This window comes from Carassius carassius, chromosome 4 (assembly GCF_963082965.1).
Source record: "Carassius carassius chromosome 4, fCarCar2.1, whole genome shotgun sequence".
Taxonomy (NCBI): domain Eukaryota; kingdom Metazoa; phylum Chordata; class Actinopteri; order Cypriniformes; family Cyprinidae; genus Carassius; species Carassius carassius.
Window position 1 is genome coordinate 24,614,821 of NC_081758.1, and position 24,365 is coordinate 24,639,185.

The 24,365-nt window shown below is 38.4% G+C and overlaps 2 protein-coding genes and 1 long non-coding RNA gene across 3 annotated transcripts; 1 reads left to right on the forward strand and 2 right to left on the reverse strand.

Moving 5' to 3' along the window:
- Nucleotides 1–460: 460 nt before the first annotated feature.
- Nucleotides 461–9,750, reverse strand: LOC132139579 (nuclear apoptosis-inducing factor 1-like). The gene is made up of 4 exons (XM_059548044.1): nt 9,595–9,750; nt 2,650–2,816; nt 2,008–2,481; nt 461–1,027 (listed from the first exon to the last, which is right to left on the reverse strand). The coding sequence occupies exons 2-4, from the start codon at nt 2,777–2,779 to the stop codon at nt 591–593; spliced, it is 1,041 nt and encodes a 346-aa protein (XP_059404027.1). The 5' UTR covers nt 2,780–2,816; nt 9,595–9,750; the 3' UTR covers nt 461–590.
- A 1,270-nt stretch (nt 9,751–11,020) lies between these two features.
- LOC132139581 (calpain small subunit 1-like) lies at nt 11,021–18,419 on the reverse strand. Its single transcript, XM_059548045.1, has 11 exons — nt 18,301–18,419; nt 16,693–16,766; nt 16,268–16,304; nt 15,088–15,180; nt 14,943–15,000; nt 14,799–14,863; nt 14,193–14,261; nt 13,847–13,925; nt 13,065–13,181; nt 11,593–11,651; nt 11,021–11,486 (listed from the first exon to the last, which is right to left on the reverse strand). The coding sequence occupies exons 2-11, from the start codon at nt 16,737–16,739 to the stop codon at nt 11,460–11,462; spliced, it is 651 nt and encodes a 216-aa protein (XP_059404028.1). The 5' UTR covers nt 16,740–16,766; nt 18,301–18,419; the 3' UTR covers nt 11,021–11,459.
- A 2,129-nt stretch (nt 18,420–20,548) lies between these two features.
- Nucleotides 20,549–22,286, forward strand: LOC132130601 (uncharacterized). Its single transcript, XR_009428743.1, has 6 exons — nt 20,549–20,571; nt 20,634–20,808; nt 20,888–20,923; nt 21,022–21,758; nt 21,855–21,966; nt 22,062–22,286. It is a non-coding gene; the product is annotated as an uncharacterized LOC132130601 (long non-coding RNA).
- Nucleotides 22,287–24,365: the final 2,079 nt, after the last annotated feature.

Genomic DNA, 24,365 nt, shown 5'->3' on the forward strand with positions numbered 1-24,365 from the left:
ACAACACCATTAATTATGTGACTGCATAAAGTGCATATATAATATTCCAGTCTGTCAAAGTTAATAACATCATCTCTTACAGAGTTAATAAATATAAAAAAATTAAAAGGGGAGGGGGTGACCTATCCCTTTAACTCATTGACAAATGTTAAATAAAATGAATAAATACATGAATCACCCCACAGTAGGTTAATCTCAACAATCGCTATGTGATGATGTGGTGAATGCAAAAAAAAAAGTTATATTTTGATGTGGAAGATGATATTACTACAGGCAGAAACAAAATCCATTTGTGGTCTCACTATTGTTTGCCATTAACTAAAAACGAAAACCCTAAGTGTGTCCTATTGATAAACAGAAAGTAGGTACAAATGTTATCATCTTTGCATTTTTGAAAACTACAAAAGCATCTTCTCAAATAGTCGTCTTTGCATTTGCACTTAATCGCAGTATTTTGACTGCGAGGTTCCAGTGAGAAGTTGTGTTTGTTTAGATCACACAATATTTGCAGCCCGGTTGCAGTATCGTATCAACCATGCATCACACACTGTGTTGCTTGTTGGTCATCATTTAATGGCAAAACACAAATTTCACAATGCAGGTTTGCCGTTGACCTTTTCATGCAGTATCGTTAGCGCACCGGAGGCAAAATCTCGCAACACTTGCACAGTGTCCCTCTGTAGCTGCAGTGATTCTCGTGCAAACTCCTGTTGAGTCTCTGCTAGCTGCTGAACTGACTCCGCAAGGAGCTCAAGTGAACGGGAGACCGTGGCAAGAATAGTGTTGGTGGTGTGCTGCTCCTGTACGCTGACGCTTGCATTGTGCACTAACTGCTCACGTGAACTGTCTGGCTCCACCCCTGAGAAAGACGAGGGTCTTTTAGTAGAAGCGGTGGCTGTGGAGGAAACATGTCCACTACTGCCTCTAGTTGCAATTCCATCCTCCTCAGAGTACGAGTTAGTGACAGATGCCATAGAGGATGTTGGGAAGAGGTCACGGTTGTCCTCATCTGAGTGGGATTCAAGATCTGTGATCAAGCAAGTAAAAAAATTCACTGTCTTTGATACACATACGCACACACAAAATATACGTATAGCTTTTTATAAAGCTTTCACAGTACTGATAGAGAAAAAAGAAGAAGAAAAAAGTAATGTGACTTTGCCTCAAGCCTGTGATGAAATTCATAAAAATAAAAAAAAGTCAGAAATGCTGGAGACAAACCCGGTCATCAAAACGATTGGCTACATTTAATACAATCAGATGTCCCCCTACAACTACCTTTTACATCAGATTTTTTTGTTGTGACCAGATTTTAAATTGTTGCTTTATATGCAAATTGTTTTGCATTAGACAACAGTCTTTTTGGTAGAAATTATTTTTTATTTTACTTAAATTCTTTATTTTTTATTGAAGAAATCAACCCTTTTATTAAGCAAAGATGCATTATATGGACCAAAAGTGATATTGAAGACGTTATGAAAATTTTTTATTTTAAATAAATCGCTGTTCTTTGAACTTTCTATTCATCAAAAAATCCTGATAAAAAGTCTCCAGTTTCCAAAAGTCATTAAGTATAACTTTTTTCAGCACTGATAATTAGAAATGTTTCTTTAGCTCCAAATCAGCATATTACGGTAGATTGATTTCTGAAGGATCATGTGACACTGAAGACTGAAGTAATGATGTTGAAAATTCTGGCTTGCTATCACAGGAATAAATTAAATTTTTTAATATTACAATAGAAAACAGTTCATTTTTTTATTGTAATGACTATTTTATAATACTATTGTTTTTACTGTATTTTTGAGTGGATACAGTATTGATTAGCATAAGAAAACAACACATTTTAGAATAGTAGTGCAAATTTTTAAAACATGATTGATGGTTCATTATTGAGATTAGAGCAAAATATGTAAATACATAAAGTACACTGTAATACACACTACAGCGCTAAATCTATTGAACATTCTTAATATGGTCCAACTTGAGTATTTTGAGTCTGTTTACCTCCAGTTTTGGAGTTGTCATACCGCACCTCACTTGCAACCCCAGATCCACTTGTAGTAGCAGGCATTCCTCCCACATCCAATCCTCTGCTTGGGGAACTGTTGACCGACCCCATCCCCACAAACCCTCCATCTTCCTCTTCCTCATCCTCACACACAGCCTCTTGATCGTCACCATGACTGCGAGATCTGGACTGCTGTGTAGCTTCCCATGGTCTCTTGTCCAGTTCAAGAATGGATTCCACAATGACTTCCATCGGGGACAATTCAATATTGGATCGTGCCAATCTCAGGGTCACCGAAGCACCGGTCCGCAGGGCAGCCACTTTACGTTTCGTGTCGCACTTAAGATCTGACCATTTCTTAATCACCTCCATGATCTCTCTATCACACTCTCCAATCTCATTAATACGTGCCGTGATCTCAGCCCATTTCCTGCGCTTCACGTCAGAGGGAACGCCGGCGTTAAACTTACCTATGCAAAAACACAGAAAAGTATTGCAACATTTTCTTTTACTGTTTACTGGATTTATAGGGACAAATAAAATTACTGGTGGTTTTGATGAACTGAGAGAAATCAGTTTATTACAGACTGGTAACTTGCTCAGACAAGTTTTGCTTGTCAAACAGAGGAAAAACTCACCCACAACAATGTGGCGGTTCTTCCGCACTTCGTCCAGCAGGATGTGCACTTCACTGAAGGAGAAACGTGCCTTTCTCCTCTTGAAGCGCACCATGGTGTCTTGGTTGAGGTAGAGCGAAGACACAGACATCTTCACAGCACAATATCTCTCTCCAGCTAGGGGGAGTCTGTAAGTCTAGAAATTACATATAAAAAAAAAAAAAACATTAGTTATCATGTTGATTTAAATCAGCTCACTCTGAAAAACAGTTCAACATTTCAGCAGTTTACAAAAAAAGGCTACAATTTTAAACCTTATTTGTTTATACAGATCCTTGTCATTCAATTAGTAGAAATTTTATATTTTTGCTCAGTTTGGGCCTTTGAATAAAACTCAAGTGTTTCCTCCTTTTTTGTTTTGCCTACAGGTTTAATCAAATATTTTTCAGACTATTATTTCATACAGTGCACAGCATAAATGAGTACATCCCCTCTGAAATATAAAATATGTATTTTCTTAATGTTTACTAATATCATTCATGGAAAGATGGCAAAATTGAAACATATTAAACATATACTTAATAGAAACAACAAAATATATGCCAATATTTTCTGTAAGATATGTAAATTAGCCAATTTTGTTTAAATGAAGGATTGCAAAAATGCAAAAACTTAAAGTATATTGCTCTGACCCTTCTTACCACTGAGTGTACAAGTTCATGACAAATTTTCAGATCTGCACTGTTTAACTCCTGGAGGACGACCTCCTTTAATGCTCTGGTCTTTAATGGGGAGTGTTGCTCAGCTCATCTCTACAGAATCCCTCACAGCTGCTCGAGAGCGTTAAGACTGAGTGAAATACATGTCAACTGAATGATTTTGACCTCAGGAGAATGAATATCTTCATTGTCATGCTGAAAAAAATGGCCAATAATGCAGAGAATGATGGGAGGGTAGCATCTTCTGTTTCAAGTTTTTGTATTACATCACTCATTCATCCCTATATAAAAGCTTTACTACCACTGAACGACACTGTGGGTGCCAAGCACTTCTCACTGTACTCCTCCTCTAGCAACAGCAAAACATTTTGAATCTGAAATAATTGACTTGGTCTCTTGAGACCAGAGTACGGCTTCCCAGAAGGCCTTGGAAGAGGTTAAATGAGTTTATTTGGCTTTCGCTACAGTAGATATTTCTAGTGGTGACAACAAGCATGCATGTCACTTCTGCGGGCTGCATCATATTCGGTGAGATAAAGTGTCATTCTTTTCATAGCTTTTGCCAGCTTTGAGACACTTGAATGTTATTTCTCCTCCTCTTTTTCTAGCAAAAGTTCACTCATCACTAAATGAACTTATATTTCAGGAGACTTATCACAAGTCCATTGTTTTTGAATGCTGGTGCTACTTCTGCTATATTTTCACACTTAAAAAATTTGGTATTCCTCTTGAACCACTGTCGTCTTTTACACTAAGAAATAAGTCACCTGGCAGTCCTCTCCCAAGTGCTTCCACTGCTGCCAGCATTAAGACACATACATATAGGGCTGGGTAGTCTTCAAAATCTTTCGATCCAGTGCCAATTTCGATACCTCAGTTTCGATACCGGTTCCTAACGATACTTTTTTCGATACCATATGTTTTAAAATCCATTTCAACATCAACACAAATACATTAAACACAAAACTTTTATTTTTCACCTTAATTAAAACAAATTCTGGTAACACTTCACACTCAGGATAACATTATTAATATAACTGGTTGTGCTTTTTGGATAGGGGTGAGCCATTCAGGGGCGGACTGGGACCAAAAGGTTGCCCTGGACTTTCTGGCCCACAGCAGCCGACCACATCATAACGCAAACGCCCTTGTTTTGATGTCATTTATTAATTTAATATTTAAGTACACAGTTTGGAGATTTTAACCAATAGGGCAACTGATCCTCCGTTGAAAAAAAAAAAAAAAAAAAAACACAGCAGCTGTTCACAGCGATACATGCTCATCAAGACACATTCTTCTAGAACTCACACTTTGCATTCAGTTAGCAGATCCATACGAATCATGCATGAAATAGAAGTTTATAAACTCAAACGCTAGCTTTATGTGCTTTACAGATGAACTTGAAGCCTTTATTCATTTGAGATGTTCAATAATAGATCATTTTTGGCTCGCTAATACAAGTTCATGATCCCATTAGTGAACCGATGATTCTTTTGATTCAATCTTTTAAAATAATTTATTTTGTTTAACGAAACCAGTGTGGAAACCAGTGTTTCACAAACTGGATAGATCTGAGCTGCAGGGCTCGCAAGATCGTTAGCCCCACGTCCCGGGGCTATTGTGTTTTCCAGTCCGATGGGCTATCGTGATGTAAAATTCCTAACTTGATTCGCGTTGTTCACTCGCTTGAAGGGGTGAAACGGATTGTAGTTGATCGTTTGCACTGGTTTCTAAATCTTGCTGATTCAAGCGTTTTAAACAATTTGCGCACGTTCGGAGCTTGCGCTCACTCATTAAAAGCACGCGCTGTGAGCAGCATTTCAGACAATGCGCGTACAGAGAATGAATTTATCTTTCGCGTATCGTAACTTCTGAATGAACACACAATTATATCAAAATAATTCTGAGTCGGGGTTCAATCTTCAACTGGCTGGCAGGAGCCGCCACTGGCATGTCACGTGACCTGTCAGTGGGTGGCTGGCAGCTGCCAGTCTGATGCTGGCATGTCACGTGACCTGTCAGTGGCTGGCTAGTTGTCTGCCAGTCTGCCTTTGGCAAGTTTTAGAAACCATTGATTTTTGGCTGTTTTTGTGTTTTGTGTTCCACCCTCTCTAGCTCATTTATTATGCATCTGTTGATATGTTTTTGTTCTTTTGCATGATTGGTGTTTTAGACAATTTATCCCAATTGAAACAGTAAAATGGCCGTGATCAGACTGTCAGCTTAATGACGCTTTGCTGGACGGTCTATTCAGTCAGCCGCGGCTGAACTGCGGTTATAACGCGTTGCCTTACACTCTCGCTGCAATGAAATACACTGTTTTCTTATTATGAATGTAATCTCAGGCATCTCTTCTTTAGTATGATTGTTTTTTGGGGGACTATTATCCCAAATAATCCAGTAAAATGGCCGTGATCAGACTGTCAGTTTACTGACGCTTTGCTGGACGGTCTATTCAGTCAGCCGCGACTGAACTGCGGTCATAACGCGTTGCCTGACACTCTCGCTGCAATGAAATACACTGTTTTCTTATTATGAATGTAATCTCAGGCATTTCTTCTTTAGTATGATTGTTTTTTGGGGGACTATTATCCCAAATAATCCAGTAAAATGGCCGTGATCAGACTGTCAGCTTACTGACGCTTTGCTGGACGGTCTATTCAGTCAGCCGCGACTGAACTGCGGTTATAACGCGTTGCCTGACACTCTCGCTGCAATGAAATACACTGTTTTCTTATTATGAATGTAATCTCAGGCATCTCTTCTTTAGTATGATTTGTGTTTTGGGGACGATTATCCCGATTAAACCAGTAAAATGGCCGTGATCAGACTGTCAGCTTACTGACGCTTTGCTGGACGTAGGCTATAGGCTATACATCTATTCACAGTAGGCATAACGTGAATCTTTCTCTATTGTTCCCTAATGGCTAAACAATTTCACTAATTATATGATATACTAATATTGCGAACTACATATATTTTTAACTAATTAATTGAACTAAATATTTAGATAAACTTGTTTGTAACGTTACATGACGTGTGTGCCGGGATCTGACTGTTTTAATAGCCATACCCACCCGAGAAGCAAAGCGTCAGTAAGCTGACAGTCTGATCACGGCCATTAACTGGTTTAATTGGGATAACCGTCCCCAAAACATCAATCATACTAAATAACAGATGCATGAGATTACATTCATAAAAAGAAAACCGTGTTGTTAAAATATGTTCATTATGTCCTCAGTTGTATCAGAGAATGTCTAATGTTGTATGTAATGCTGTATATGTTTATGCCACAGGAGGGCACTAAAGTGTCAGCTATTAGAGGACCCATTTGCGTCATTAAGTTTGTCTCAGTTGAGTTGCCGTAGGCAATAGAGAAAAAATAATAACACTGAAGGCTAGCTGTCCGACCGTGAGACTGATGTGTCGGCAGCTAGAAAAATAAATATGCCAAGAACGGCTAAAGATTATCCATCTCTATCGTCCAGTCTTTTCCTCCAAATGCAACGCTAGCTGCAACTCAACTAGTGAATTTCCTTGCAGCGAGAGAGTCGGGCAACGACTCGACTGGATAGACCGTCCAGCAAAGCGTCAGTAAGCTGACAGTCTGATCACGGCCATTTTACTGGTTTAATCGGGATAATCGTCCCCAAAACACTAATCATACTAAAGAAGAGATGCCTGAGATTACATTCATAATAAGAAAACAGTGTATTTCATTGCAGCGAGAGTGTAAGGCAACGCGTTATGACCGCAGTTCAGCCGCGGCTGACTGAATAGACCGTCCATTAAAGCGTCAGTAAGCTGACAGTCTGATCACGGCCATTTTACTGTTTTAATCGGGATAATCGTCCCCAAAACACCAATCATACTAAAGAAGAGATGCCTGAGATTACATTCATAATAAGAAAACAGTGTATTTCATTGCAGCGAGAGTGTAAGGCAACGCGTTATAACCGCAGTTCAGCCGCGGCTGACTGAATAGACCGTCCAGCAAAGCGTCAGTAAGCTGACAGTCTGATCACGGCCATTTTACTGGATTATTTGGGATAATAGTCCCCCAAAAAACAATCATACTAAAGAAGAAATGCCTGAGATTACATTCATAATAAGAAAACAGTGTATTTCATTGCAGCGAGAGTGTCAGGCAACGCGTTATGACCGCAGTTCAGCCGCGGCTGACTGAATAGACCGTCCAGCAAAGCGTCATTAAGCTGACAGTCTGATCACGGCCATTTTACTGTTTCAATTGGGATAAATTGTCTAAAACACCAATCATGCAAAAGAACAAAAACATATCAACAGATGCATAATAAATGAGCTAGAGAGGGTGGAACACAAAACACAAAAACAGCCAAAAATCAATGGTTTCTAAAACTTGCCAAAGGCAGACTGGCAGACAACTAGCCAGCCACTGACAGGTCACGTGACATGCCAGCATCAGACTGGCAGCTGCCAGCCACCCACTGACAGGTCACGTGACATGCCAGTGGCGGCTCCTGCCAGCCAGTTGAAGATTGAACCCCTACTGATAATTCTCTGCAAGTATTCTCGTAAACACACTCGGTTATGTTTTAAGTGAACGTATACAGTGGCCTGCTGCTTAGAGAAATTCGCTGTACCGGATAAATCTGTCTCTTTCTCTCTGTTTTATAGACAACGTGAAATGGGGCGTGTTTCAAGATACGCAATGGAGTAGACCAAACTAAACAGGGGGGGAGGGCAAAACACTCATCCAAACAAATGCTTCATTAACACCGGCTTTGGTTGCAATACTCTTATCGCATATGTTGCACTTTGCTGACTCGGCATCCACTTTTATAAAGTGTAGCAACACTTTAGACCTCTTTGGCATTGTAAAAACGGAAACGTTTTGAGAAAACACAACTACAGTTGTGTGACTGCATGTATTTTCAGAAATCCTCCCCGTCACGTCACGTGGTGGTGGACAGCCAATCACGGTGAATTTAGGTCCTTACATACAAGTATGCTACAAGCTCACACAGACACAGCAGCTTGGCCAAAAAAAAAAAAACGGCCGCTTGCTTTTGGAACCGAAATTTGGCACCGAAAGAAAAATTCTCTCGATACTCATAGTATCGAAGTTTTTTGTTCGATACCATAAAGGCATTGAAGTTCGGTACCCAGCCCTAGATACATAACACTTTTATTTGTCAGGAAGTTACTTGTCTTTAAAAGCTTTGGTTCAATATACTTACCTGTTGATCAAAAATAGCCTTAAACCTATAATTTTATTATTACTATTGTGTAACTTTCCAGAGGGTGTACTCATTTTTGCAATGCAACATATTATCACTTTGATAAGAAAATCTTATTTTGCTGAATAATTTTGGCAGTCTTTTTTGTTACCTGATCAAGCAGGCTTGTTGGAACATTAAATCTTCAAAGAACTGTAATGTGTCTTCTAAGTAAAGAAAAAGAGCTGAATTTGTTACGTTTTAGAGGGGGTGTACTCTTTTATGCCGTGCACTTATGTCAGGCTTTACAGTCTATGGGTTAAACACAAGAACCGTTTGCTTCTGTTCTAACTTATAGAGCCTACTTAAAATGTGATAAATTATCTACAACGATTTATTTACAATTTGTATTGCAAAATTGACATAACATGGTCATGTCACTGAATATAGGCAATTATCTAAATATAATCTAAATAAACTATTAAACTCAAAACTAACGAAAATAAAATATGGGTTCACATCAATTATGTAACTTACACATCCACTTGATTTCAAAAACACATGAATGTTACGGAAGGAAGAGCAACTACAACACCGGCTCATTCATTCATTCACTCACTCATTGTAAACGTCCGAGCGCATGTTTCCATCGAGGTGTAGTTAGAGCTTTAGTTACATAAATACAGCAACATCACGACCTTTAACACGATCTGTAAACGACATTCTGTCTTAGCGCCGTCGATGTAAAGCAGCTGAATTAAACAGAGCACAAACATCAGCAGCCAACTGCTGTCGAGTAAACACAATCTTCTTCTACACAGAACATCTTTTTTATCATAACTAAACAAAACGATTGGACTCGGATGGACATGTCGCCCTCATTTTCCCATTACCTACATCATCACGGTCTAACGTTAGCTATTTAAGCTAGCTAGCCATTTTACAGGATTTGTGTGATATTAATCACTTTCCTGGTCAGTTTCTAAACTCTTAAATTACCGTGAGCATATAAAAAGTACTTTAAGACTGCAAAAGCGTCGCATAAATACCTCAGAGTTGTCAAACGTAATCAATATTTTGGGTTGCGCCCAGATATCCAGAAACTTCGTATAAAGCAGCGTATGCGCTGCGCGTGCGCACTTGCTCGTCCGTTCTCCTCCGTGGCGTAGAGGGTGCGTGCAGTTACCGCGTCTGACCGCTGCTGTATCAGTGGCGCTGGTGCTCACTAACCCCAACAGGTTCGGCACTAGTGATGGGATTTATGGCTCTTTGAGGGGATCCGGATCTTCGCGATCCGTTCCTTTCAAAGAGCCGTTCAAAAGAACGGCTCTTTTGGCTCTTTTAAATATTTAGTCAGTTTTAATAAGCCAGCTTGGAGGCATCTCAGTTTATCCTGGAAATAATCGCTGGGAAGAATGATGAGGTGAGATTTGTAGTCAAATAATTAAAACTCAGATATCACACACCAATATCTGAGTTTGAATTATTCTGAAATATTGATTATTACCTCATTTGTCATGTGTGGACTATATTCCATAGGGTTGCACAAATCCCTCTGCTTAGACAGTGACATCACTATTTTGGATTTACCTTTAGTACAAAGTGTGTGTGTGTGTGTGTGTGTAAAGCTACGTTGACTTATGTTATTCATACAATACCTACTCACGAATAAACATCAAAAACAAAGCCAGCTGCAATGGATTTGTGCAAAACAGCTTTTACTACAAACACTTCCACACAAGAACATTTTGATAGAAAACAAAAAATATTTAAAGTAGATAAAATTAGAATAAATAAAATGGAAATGTCTACATACTACTACTGTAAACTTTGCAAATAGGACATCAGCCACTTCAAGTCAATGAACAATAACAAAGTGGGCTGCAATGAATGTCTGTGCAAAACAGCTTTTTTTCTACGCGCCTACCCAATGACAGAGGCATGCAGGGTTTTTTCCACTGGAGTAGTCACGTGAAGGATGCGTGCACAACTAATAACATCACGCTATAAAGGGTTGGCCTGCGCTGGGTGCGCCCCTCCCCCTATAACTGTTCTGTCTCGCGGAGGAGCTCATTTGTGTGCATCAGTGTGAAACGCATAGGAAAAAAGAACGACAGAAAGAACGGCTCCCCTCCAGCCGCGACTCGGCTCCCATCGTTCATGTTTATGAGCCGTTCAAAAGAATCGGTTCGTTCGCGAACGTCACAACTCTATTCGGCACGCATGCTTTAGCTAAAGCTGATGGAAATTGCACATTAGCTAACAAATTCGCGTTCTTATGAATATGTTTAGGTTTTATTTATAGCTACTGGAATTAAATTTATTTATATAATATATAGAAACCGATAGAGACGAGATATAACTGCATCAAAACACAGATCAATGATCAAATTAATCAAACCGATGATGAAAGACAGAAAAGTTCACTTTATATATTTTTTTTATTTAATATAAAATTGCATTTGACATCAGATTTTCATGATGAACACGTGGCAATATTTCCCTTATTTCCCCCATTGGCCTCATGCAAAATGGCACCAACTGACAACAAGAATATGTAATACAGTTTTGCATATTTGTGACTGCACCTAGACTCTTCATTAGAGCATATTTGTTAATTTTCTGACACATTTCTCGTAATGTTCTTTCTTTGGTTAGTTTTGTGTTAAACAATGCTATTAATGGGCTACACGCGCACAAAAAGAAAAAAAAAAAAAAAAGGTAGAAGTAAACCTTAGAGAAAGACAATGGCACATTAGAGTGACCCAGATTACCCCAGTGGCTATTTCGCTGGAATTCGTGATATACTGCATGAGAAACAAGAGAGGGAGCGGTGTAAAGCAGAAAGTCAATATTGCATACAAGCATTAAACTGATTGTTTCGATCTGAACTGATTGCAGGCCTTCACATCACTCAAGAGTACATTGTCAGCTGCAGCCACTGTGAAGAGAGGGTTTTATTTTATAAATATATATTAAATGAACATTTTATCCTCGTTACATTATCTTAAAATAAGTATCATATTTACTTGGTAAAAAATTCTTACCTCCTGAACATTGACCTTGACTGTGCCATCATCGTCTCTGTCTAGGGTCTTGAAGGCACCTAGTCAACATAAGACATGAATCAATATTTTTATCACTTCATTAATAATTTCATTTATTCTATATAAATTTACTGACACAGCTTAAAAAGGAGTCTAATAATGCAAAAAAAAAAAAAAATTCCTAAGGTTTAACAAATATTTTCTACAGATGCACTATGCCAGTGGTTCCCAACCTTTTTCCTTGGCCCCCCCCCCCATGTACATATTTAACAATCCGTAACCCCCCCCCCATATATATACCCCAGGTTGGGAACCAATGCACTATGCAAACACAATTTAACTTTCAGATCCAATGAGAGATCCCAGAGCCCTAAAGGACTATTTATTATAACTTTGCTGAAAAAAAAAAAATTCCAAAATTACTGTATTTTTATACATTTTGTTCTCATATATACACCGTATTTTTCGGACTATAAGTCGCATCAGTCCAAAAATACGTCATGACGAGGAAAAAAAAAAAACAAGTCGCACTGGACTATAAGTCGCATTTATTTAGAACCAAGAGAAAACATTACCGTCTACAGTCGCGAGAGGGCGCTCCATGTCTTCAGTGTAGACTACAGGAGCACTGAGCAGCATAGAGCGACCTCTCGCGGCTGTAGATGGTAATGTTTTCTCTTGGTTCATGTCAAATTAATTTTGATAAATAAGTCACACCTGACTAGAAGTCGCAGGACCAGCTAAACTACGGAAAAAAAAAAAAAAAAAAAAAAAAAAGTGCGACTTATATAGTTCGGAAAATACGGTGTGTGTATATATATATATATATAGTTGGTGAGGGGTCAAGAAGTAATTGAATTGAGTACATTTTTTTTTTTTTTTTTTAAAAACACCCTCAATTCCTCAACTGCTCCCTTGAAGATGCATAAAAAAAAAAAAAAAAAGACAAACGTTTTCTTTCTTGTTTTGACATGTTCCAAAAACCTTTAGGTTACACCAGACAGTTTTGATACTTGATATTTCTAGTCAGACACGTGTCATTGGGGGAGGGGAATTCCCATTTTATTAGACAAACACTTGTAGTGCCTGTTTGTGCAAGTCATCCAACCCCAGCAGTACACTAGCTCATGGCTTCTAAAGACATTGACTAAAGGCCCCAAAACTTATATAAAGTGCCTGCATACCATAAGAGTGAAAAGTTGGCCTTGCACCCGTTATTTTATTAAATGCCTACTAAACAAGCCATCTTTTAGATGAAGGAAAACTAGATTAAATCAGTGTATACATTTCCAGATCCTGTTACTCCCTCATTTCCTTTCCTCACTCTGGAGTACATTTTATGTACTCCAGAAAGAAACCAATTCACTCTGCTAAAACTATAGGATGGAGATATCTATCTATCTATCTCCATCCTATAGTTTTAGCAGAGTGAATACATTTTCCTATATTAAAACTTTCTAGAATCAACTTACGGCACATGGCATCAAGTCTCACAAGGCAGCCAACGTAATTGTCAAAGTCCATGTTTCCAGTCTCATCGCTATACCGACGAATAATCATCTGAAAGAGCTGATCATTCAAAGGGAAACCTGTCGGAGACAAAAGACAGAATACGATTTAGAGGATGAACATACAATTCAAATGTGATCACCACAATACACCTATATTTAGAACAAGTTTGCCAAGTGTCACCCTGCTTTGTATTATTATAATGTCATAGTTTATGTAAACGATTAATGTGTACTTTTTTCTTCTTCTCATGTTACTTATACCCAGCTCTCCTGGTTGTCAGCCAAAGTGTGCAGACTTTCAACAGTTCTGGGACTATTGTCAAAACTACATTTTTTGTATCACCACCCATGGACAGGTGGATTGTGCGTTGAGGGTGTTGTAGCGTTTTCTATAGGCATGTGGCAACAAAAATAATAATAATAAAAAAGAAACTGCCTTTCTACAGCATAGACAGCCAAGTTATATTGAAAGTCCATCTTGTCAGAGGTGAATTACCAGTGTTGTTCAGAGACCAATTCCCACTGGACTCAGCATAGGACTGATATGGTCCAAGATTGTTTTTATTGTCCAAGCTATTTTCATTAATGACCTTTTTAATCTTAAATACACATGCTGAAGTAGGGGTTTCCCAATCCCAGTCCTCATCAGCATGTGTATTTAAGATATAAAGGTCATATTAACTAAAATAATGCATGAATTGAGATTTATCAATGTCGCCATTACAGATGGTGACAATGTTTACCTGCAGCTCTGAAGGCAGCTGGAAGCTCATCTGCTCCAATAGTTCCTGAGTGATCGCTGTCATAACCCTTATAAACTCCCTATAAAACAGACAGCCTATTATATTAACTGGGGTATCTCGATGCCTTTTTAATGGTCTTACTGTTTCAGTAATTAATCCATTTAGTCTTAATACAGCGTTTCTGTTCTAAAGTTATACTAAAACATGCAAATCTTCAATTAGCAATATGAACAGATCAACACTACTAACAAATACACAACTTTGTTAAATCAAAACTCTACTGGTACTTGGGAGAGAGAAAAAAAAAAAAAAAAATTAACATCTTCCTGTTGTTACATCCACTCACCTGCCATTTCTTGATGTTGTTCCAGAGATGTTTAAACTCATGAAAGCCCAGTTTACCTGTGCTGTCACTCTGAAGCACAGAGTCAAGATGAAACACCAAACAATCTCAGACTCAAAGGCTTTTTTAATTTATGCTACTGCATCTAGATCTAGTATATTCATTTGTTAATTTCTCTTATTTTCACATTTAATATTACATTTGATGTCACCTGGCAATCAATCAAAATGAAACTGCATTACAATAGTGAAGCCTAAATTCACTTGTAGCATCTAAAATAGGAGCGTCCAAACCCGTTCCTGGAGCATCACTGCCCTGCAAAGATCAATGAATTAAACACACTAGCACCGGCTAATCAAGTTCTTCAGACCTACTGGAAACTTCCAGGTAATCCTCTGTAGGGCACTGGCCCTCAGATCTAAAATTACTGATTTTAGGTTTTATTTTTATTTCAAATGTACCGCCATTTACAGATTATTGGCCATGAAAATAATTGTATTCACCTGAATAGTTGTAATAAATTTTCTACTAAAATTACGGTGAAAAATACGAACTCCATCTTGATGGTTTGTATTGGAGCAAGTGTTCAGATGAATTGAGGCAGGATACATCCATGACAGCCACCATACTTCTACATGACTCGATGGAAAAGCCATCTGTCTTCAGATCACTATCTGCAATAACAGTGCAGAGAGAATCAGCATCATCATATAGCAAAAGACTTAAGACTACACACACAAATATACCACTCACGTTTGGAAACTATTTTGTTGAGGATATTCATCAGTTCATTGGGGCTTACTTCCATGTCCTGAAACCAAAGGAAATGTGTATGATAGCCAGAGTTTGTTGTATTCATTTGTGTGTATATATAAATATTTGTTGGTCAAATACGAACATCGCCAGCGAGCTGCTGGAACACTCTGCGGAATTGCTTCTCTTCCTCAGACTCATTGGCCTCAGCATAAGCCAGCGGTCTGCGGGGTGGGGGCTGGGGAGGGAGGGCAATAGTATCAGTATTTCAAATGCACTCATTTCATTTTCTCTCCACATATACAAAATCCACTGACTTTATAAGCACATCCCTAATGCAAATATTATTCATGTCGCAAGAACTCAAATCACTCATATTTTGACTAAGCAATCCAGTGACTCTCTAGCTGACATGATTGACAGAAAGCGCTTTTCGCTACAGTCTTTATGATACGGACATTTCTTCTGTGAATATTTAGCAGTTTTCTTTACTTACTGAAACATAATAAAAGCATTAAATTACATAACTCTAGAAGTCTCTCTAGCCCAGATTTTGGCAAGAACAGACAGCTATATCATAAGAGGCAAAAACAATGTGACCCATGTGAAACAATACATTTTAAAATGTTGACATCAATTAATAAAATAAATCAATGGAGATTGAGCAATTAACGTGTGCGTAAATAGTTTGTTTTTTAAATTTAAATTCAAATTTTTTAATATAATATATCTAATTACACACTTACAATTACAGACACAATTTTAAATGTAGTATTTACTGATATAAAATAAATCAAATAAATAGCTATATTTCATTATGAGACTAATGTATTATTACATATTTTGACAAAGTAATCAAAAATGCATGTTCAGCTATAAATGCATTCTCTCAATTTGTCTATAGCGCTATTATCGGTTTATCACCAAATCATTTCACTGTTAAATCATTATCTCTATCAGTAATTGGCATTATTGTATTTCTAATAGTAACATTTTAATATAACATGTATTTACAATTAATTTTTTTACATTATTAAATTATTTTTAATTGATTATTAATCTATTTAAATGATTATTCATTATTTGATTTTTCAATTTATCAATTTCAGTTTTTTTTTATAAATTTATAAAAAAAATTATCCGTTTAAATTAACTTCCCACATAATTACTGAAGACCACAATTGTGGCCCCATATATTACACAGAGATATAGGCACTAAAGGAGCACTGCAGGTTTCTTTCCATCTGCTCTTCTTTGAAACTGACCGACAACAAGCATTAGACAAGCTGATGTATAACATCACAATGAGAGCTCCTGCTACTCACAGGATCTGAAGGCACAAACTGGCCGGGGTCGATATTGCTGTGGAAAAAAGGTGGCATAATTAGGCTTTTTCTTGTTGAAGCTGTGAACATATTCCTTCTCAAATGAGTTCCAAAAAGACAAACACGTAAATCACACATTCAGATGGAAAAGTAACTCCATGAACCGAATCTGAAATTACGCCAAAATGTCCAAAATGGGGTTCAATGCAACAGTGAGTGTTCACTTTTCAAAGGGCCGTGGTTCCCATGCATTTTGTAGGGATTAAACAATTCAATACAAACCATGAACCAAACCAACAAGCTTTTATATGAACCAGCGAACTACAATCCAACAAAAAACCCATATAAATTAAAATGGTAATATAATATAAACTTGCTTGGGTACAGAAGAAAGAGACGGAGTCTACAGTGAAATATTGCCTTACCTGACCACATCAATAATGCCTCCAATAAGTTTCTTTGCTAGAAACATCTTTTGGCACTAACAGTTTGTTCACTCCTTAAAAGGAAGAGAACTAGAATTGTTAAACACACATGTATAAGTACACTAGGGTTGCAACGGTACACAAATCGAGTTGGGTTATCTTAGCAACCCAACACTGGGTCAAACATGGACAAACCCAGCGTTGGGTTATTTTAACCCAGCTGGTTGGGTTAAATGTATGACCCAACATGTTGGGTTGTTTTAATTAACTCTATTGATTGAAAATTTATATTGCTGGCTTAAAATGAACCAAACATTTACTTAGGGATAAAAATCTACCTCAGCTTATGCTCTAAACTATAGGGAGCCCTTTTACATTACTATAAAGGTTAACAAAAGAGCACAAACATACATTTATTTTGAAATATAATAGTCACCGCTCAACTAAAAAAAAAAAAAATGCACATAATGCCGTTTTTAAATAAACTTCTAAATTATAAAATGTATATTTGTTGCTAAAATATAATAATTTTCACAGTGCCTCTCATAACTAGATCAATTTAAACATTAAATAAGACATCACTAACAAGTAAATTAAATATAATGAGTAACGTTAAATCATCTAATATTTTGCGAAATGCTCTTCTCTAGACTTCATTTACAGCGCACTGCCGAGCTGTGGCCACTGATGACTTTGAGGTAAATGAAATGATTTAGTTTACAAGCGGTTTTATTGCCGTCTTTCCGCGGTTGAAACAATGATTGAGTGATTACACGAGGGACGATGTGGTTCGTTCATGGTTATTTCGCGTTAAACCCAGTCTATGGTTAAACCTAGCAATGAATATGATCGCGCTACCGTCATCTGTCGCGCCACGTCAAAGACCGTCAAAACGTCATTTACGGTTTGAATTTCCTGAAAAGAAATCGAAAGAGGAGACTTTGTTTCTTATCAGAAGTAACAATGTATAAAACTAGAAGTGCAGTGGTTAAAAAAAACGTTGTATAATTATATAATAGCAACACATTTTTTTTTACATTTCACTTTTGCTGAAAGATTTAATAGAAAAATGTCAGCACAAGGTGGTTTGTGAATCAATCATTTCAGTGACTGTTAACACAATGTGGACACACCTACTACAAGTATGTCATCAATCCATCCACCACCCACACCAAGTAAACTGCACTTGATTTTTTTAAGCGAAAAAAATACTAAAACAAAGGTTGCAGAAAAATTGAAGTTTATGGGAAATTCGGAGTCTTTAACCCTTTAAATCGCTTTAAATACGAACGATACGGCGTAAATGATCTTGCTGTCTATCGGTTTGTCAGTGATCTTCTCCTGATAACAGCATTTTTTAGTTCTCTTTAAATAATTTAATGCATTTAAATAATAATCTGGACAATCAAGCATGAACGTATTAGATGCTCAACTAAATTTGGATGCGAGTAAAACATGCTAGCACGCTAAACAAGTAACCCGACATGCCTCCGCATTAAACAAGTAAAATTCTCATATAATATACATTTTCTGGACACTATTCTTGCTACTACACGTGTAAATATATTTTTTATCTCGCTGTTAAGAGCGTAGAAAGCTTAAACTCACCAGTTAGCAGCGGAAGGTAAAGTGAACTGTCGTTTTAACACGGCAGTACAGCGCTTACTGGCACTAATTTATACGTCCAGAAGTTACGCAAACGGCGTACTGCCAGCCCACATAAGAACGATACGCAAACATCGTAGAGAAAGACCAGCCCATATTTCCAAGAATTTTAGGAGGGGGAGACTTAACACCTGAGGCCTGTTGCACAAAAGTAGAATTAAGACATCCGGGATAAATGACTCAGCTGAGCTCAATGAAGCCAAAACATGTGCGTCCAGGCTTAATTGGTTGCACAAAAACCAAGCCAGGATGAGCAGACACGGATTCATTAAGCCAGGTGAAACCAATCACGGCTCACTCAAATAGACCCCGCCACAGATCACAGATTAACTGATTTACCATGGCAACTAGAGCCGCGTACTTTTCCCCGTCGGAAGCACAAATCCTCATGGAGGCATACGAGGAGGTAAAATATATAATTAAGAAGAAAGGCAACACCGCCACAGTGATAAAGCAAAGAGAAAAAGCGTGGCAAAGTATTGCAAACCGCCTGAATGCGTAAGTAGTGCACAATTACACACTCACCGCTCCGCTGAAACATCACAATTACAGTTCAAATATTTAATTCACATCTCCAAAAACGCAGTTGTACTGTAATTATGAAACGGTTAAATTTTTAATTGAAATGCACTGCAGATATGAGTGAAATTGTGTAAAGTAACTCCATCACACTGTATAAAGCTATGATAAATTATTATTAAAGCCTTACATTATTATTTAACGTTACTACGCTCAGTACGGTTTAATCTTAGCCGTTGTACTCTGCTTCTTATGTTGTCCACCGTTTTTTTTTGTGTTCCTCTTGCTTTTATTAATGTAAAGCTGCTTTGACAGAATGAAACAATTGTGAAGTGCTATATAAATAAAATTAATTGAATAAATAGATGAGCTATAATAATAATCACTTTAATTTATATAGCGCCTTTCAAAGGACCCAAGGTCGGTTGCTCACTGCACTGCAAAAATGTCTTTCTTACTTAGTATTTTTGTCTTGTTTTCAGTAAAAAAAAAAATATCTAAAAAATAAAAATCTTAAATATTTTCTTGAGCAAAATTACCTAGGAAAATAAGCAAAAAAATCTGCCAGTGAAACAAGAGAACTTTTCTAAAATTAAGTGTTTATGGAAAAAGTAAACTTATTTCAAGAGAATTTTTCTTATTATATTGACAGATTTTTTATTTTTTTGCTTGTTTTAAGCACACATTTACTTAAAGTTTATATTTTTTGTGTAAACTATACTTATTTTGCTAGGTCATTTAGCAAATCAAGAAAATACATCTTTAAGATTTTTTTTTTTTTTATATATATATATATTTTTACTGAAAACAAGACAAAAATACCAAGTCATTTTTGCAGTGTGACTCCATTAAATGTTCTTGTGATAAAGAATGTGTGTGCGCGCGTGCGTGTGTGTGTGTGCGTGTAATGTAGATTAAACATGAATGGGCCAAAACGGACATGGCAGCAGGTCAAAATCAAATACAAGAACATTCTGCAGAATGATATGGTCCCTGACTAATATTTAACAAAGCACAAGCATATATTGTACCCAGAAGGTGCCTGCTCACACATTGTCTGTACTGTTTTAGCAGTGAAAAAGAATACCCACAGACAAGGCACGGGTGGTGGGTCACCAAAGGCTGACCTTACCCCAGCAGAGGACATGGCCTTGGAGCTAAATAAAGGCAGGCCTGTCTTAGAGGGGATCCCTGGGGGGAAAGAGACGAGCATAGGTTCCTCCCAAGATGCCACCCGCTTCATTCAAGGTATGTCCTTCCATCTCTACATGGGATACAACCACATTCATATTGAATCAATTTGGACTGTCTGACTTTGGTTTACCTATTGCCTTGCAGTGTCTGGCAGCACTGTGTTCCTGTTAGAGCCACCAGCACAAGCACCAGATGATGCTGATCCAGTGAGTACTCCAAAGGCATACTGTAGGCCTGGCATGTCTTGTCTACTGGCTTCAATATGAATCCGATTAAATGTGATCGGGTGAAAGCCCCAGTGCAGCAGCAACAGCACATGATGGAGACGATGATGAGGAGGAGACCATCTCTCTGGATTCCAGAAGGCATGAGGTATCATGTTAAGACTGTGAAAGTACTATTTACTCTAAAATGGTGAGGAGTCCTCATCAAAATCAAAAAATCTAATTTCTTTTACAGGACCCAGATGCTATACATTGGGAAAACCAGCCTGGCAACATAGTGCGTATTAATAAAAGGACAGCTGCCAAATTCCAGCTGCGCTAATTGTATTGTGTTCACAGAGCTCACAAGCTATCAGAAAGTTGTATGGCAACCACCTCCGGCGCCAAATAGAACTGGCAGACATAGACATTCAGTACAAGAAGAAAAAGATGGAAAATCTTGCACTGGAGTCCGAAATAAAAAAAGAGGACAATTAGGAAACTGGACCTTGAAATAAAAAAACTTTAGAGGGAGGTGAGATATGCCTTCAATGTACACTGTATGCTAACTGTAATACAAATGTATTAATCATTATTTTTCTTTCCTCCCCCAGCTCCAAGAAGATGACACAGCTCAAAATAAAAATTAGGTATATTCTCGTAAAGTCAAGTGAGCCATGACATATGAGCTCTTATTGTGAGCACACAGGACGGTGGCATCTTTCTAAGGTTTTTTTTATTTTCCCAGCAATCAGTACAACCAAGTCATCGTTATAAGGCACCGGCCTCTTTTGCCCACCCCCCCAGCACCAGGTGTGGCCACTAGCCTATATGAAGGCCCAAAATTGTGTGTTCCTTTCTGCTCTGACAATGGCATGCCCATTCTTGCGAGATGTGGTGGATGAAGAAGCACTTGTGCTGAGGAGAGCCTTCAGGCGAGAAAGGGTCTTCAGGGACCGGTTGGACCCACTGGCCTTCCCTGATGACCATCTATATGAAAGATACAGGTTTTCTGCAGATGGCATCAGGTATCTATGCAGACTACTGGGTCCCAGGATTAAGCACCGCACTGCACGGAGCCATGCACTGAGTGTGGAGCAAATGGTTTGTGTGGCCTTGCGCTTTTTTGCAAGTGGAGCTTTCCTGTACTCAGTGGGGGATGCAGAACAGCTGAACAAGGCCACAATTTGCCGCACAATAAGTGTGTGTCTGGCTATCAAAGCATTAGCAGATGTCTTCATCTCCTTCCCTGGCCACAGAAGACTCTGTGACATCAAAGAGGAGTTCTATAGGATTGCAGGTAAGAGGATCTACAAATTACAGGACAACTGTTAACACCTAGTAGGATACTCATTACTTTGTGTGACGGGTTTCCCCAATGTCATTGGTGCAGTGGACTGCACACACATAAGGATAAAAGCCCCCTCAGGTGCCCATGAGGCCGATTTTGTGAATAGGAAATCCTTTCACAGCATTAATGTTCAGGTGAACATAACTTTTTGATATTGTCCATTGACGAACACTCTGCATTGCCAGTGATGTGCATTGATTGGTGTAATATTCCTCATCTTATGATTTCAGATGGTCTGCAATGCTGACTGTGTGATCAGCAATGTTGTGGCAAAATGGCCTGACTCAGTCCATGACTCCAGAATCTTTCGGGCCTCTGAAATCTATCAGTGCCTATCACAAGGTAAGCCACACGACCCCGATTTATAACCATCATGGCTGTGTCAAGAATATCACTGTGTTTATGAGGTAGTAATGATGAGATTTTGTGTTTGACAGGTGAATTCTCTGGTGTGTTGCTGGGAGACAGGGGGTATGGCTGCCAGCCTTTTCTCCTGACACCTTTCACAGACCCCCAGGAAGCACAGCAGGCCTACAACCATGCCCATGCCAGGACCAGGGCCAGAGTTGAAATGACCTTTGGCCTCCTGAAGGCACGCTTTCACTGCCTTCACAAATTAAGGGTCAGCCCTGTTAGGGCATGTGATAGTACTGTGGCTTGTGCTGTCCTCCACAATGTGGCCTGCCTGAGGAAGGAGAGTGCCACCAGCCATGGACTGGGACAATCCGGCAATCTTCCCTGATGACGACAGTGGTCGGCTGCTGAGGGACCAATATGTGTTGAATTATTTTAGTATGTGTGCTTTCAATTTTGGTTAAATATGTCCTGCGGTGGCAGAGGAATTTGGGTTTTTTTGGGTTCGTTTTTTTTACGAATTTGGCTTATGTTTGTGCGGTATACTGCATTTATTTTAGTGTGCAGACATGCAGGGTGTGTTATATACAGACCTTTGAATGTGTATGTATCATTTTGTATAATATGCTTTGATTCTGTGCTTTCCATCTTGTAGAGTCCCTGTGACTTCAGTTTCGAAAGGAGCTGATGGTTTACCTGCTTTGTTTTGTCCTTATTCAATAAAGGAACATAATGTTACACATTGTGTTTTTATATTCATATGGAATGTGTATTTGTTTATATGACAGAGTACTAGGGCCACACCGAGGAAATAGGATAGTCATAAATTTATGAGGCTGGTTCTTTCTGCAGAAAAGCTACATATTCTTTTACAGTTTTGATACTTATGACAATGTGATACTTAATATTCTGGCACATCAGCATGTCTTTATGAAACCATACTGAAGTACAATTTCACGAAATGCCCCACATCTGTCATTTTAACAACTGTCCTCCTTTAAAAACAACTGGTTACAATATTATGACTTGTCTTTTTTTTCCCTCTGTGGCCCTAATATTCTATCATTTTATATATAGCCTTATAGTCTATGGGAAACTGTAAATTTTCTAATGATAGCAACATCTAAAAATCATTATTTATCCAAAATGATTGAAATTAATGATCACAAACGTTTAAATAATGACAGTGGGTCTAGTTATTTGTGATAACAATGTATAGTGAGCAGTGAAATAACTATTGGTTTCCATTTGTGGTGACTGCTGACTGACATTAGGGATGAGATTAAATAGATCCTGGAATTTAGCCTGGTCTGGAGCAGGCTAGCTCCACAGAATAAATCTCCATGGTAATTTATACCATAACATATCCTCCTGCCCCCTATCCAGCTTTAGTGCAACCGGATTACGGATCAATTGAGCCAGGATCACCAAGATATCCTGGCTTAATCCCTTATCCTAGTTTTGTGCAACAGGCCCCTGAACAACGAGTTGTAGTTTGCATGACAGACTGGCACAGGATTATACAAACGTGTAAACACACACACAATACAACAGACTGTAAATGATAGGTAAAAATTGATAGCCTGAATGCACTGTAAGTCGCTTTGGATAAAAGCGTCTGCTAAATGCATAAATACAGCAATTTATTTATGTCGCAAAAAGCCATTTGTTTATCAATGCAGATCTGTTTGTACAAGCTTAGACAACCCTGTATACCTTTCATCTTTGAGAAGACAAATATTTTAAAGGCTGCTGCATACATGCCACCAAGTAAAGTATCTATAGTGAAATACCCTTACAGACACTAATGCTCTGCGTGTACAATAATGTATTGCAGACACTTGTATATTGCTTTCCCACACTTTGCATTGCGGGTGTAAACATGTATAACCAGTTTGTCTGGTTCAGAGTTCAAGCAAGTCTGTGAATGTGTCACTTCTTGCCAAGCAACAGATTGGTCCGGATAACTTCGGGAACATGGCAAATGGTAAGGGAGACTCTGGTGCTGCGGGGCAGCGTGTTGCCCTCTTGAGCCTCCGTTGATGAGAGATTCACCACATGCTCCTACAAAATATCCTCACAAACTCCGTGAATACCATGCAGTCAGATAGAATTTGTACATGTCATCCTGGAGAATCAGCAGACTTCTTCGTTGTACCAACAATGATAGCATGTAACAGCTTTCTTCTGTTTGAGGAGTTTCAGACTGCAGGAAGAGGAGGAAAATGTTAAAAGACTGGTGCGCTTGTGTTTGATAGTTTGATTGTTTGCCTGAGTTTGGCTGCTACCGGAGTCTGACAAACAGGCTTGTGAGGCTGAGGAAGAGGGGAAGTGGGTTAAAAATGATAACTACAAGGAATTAAAAGGTAATGCACACTCTGTACCAT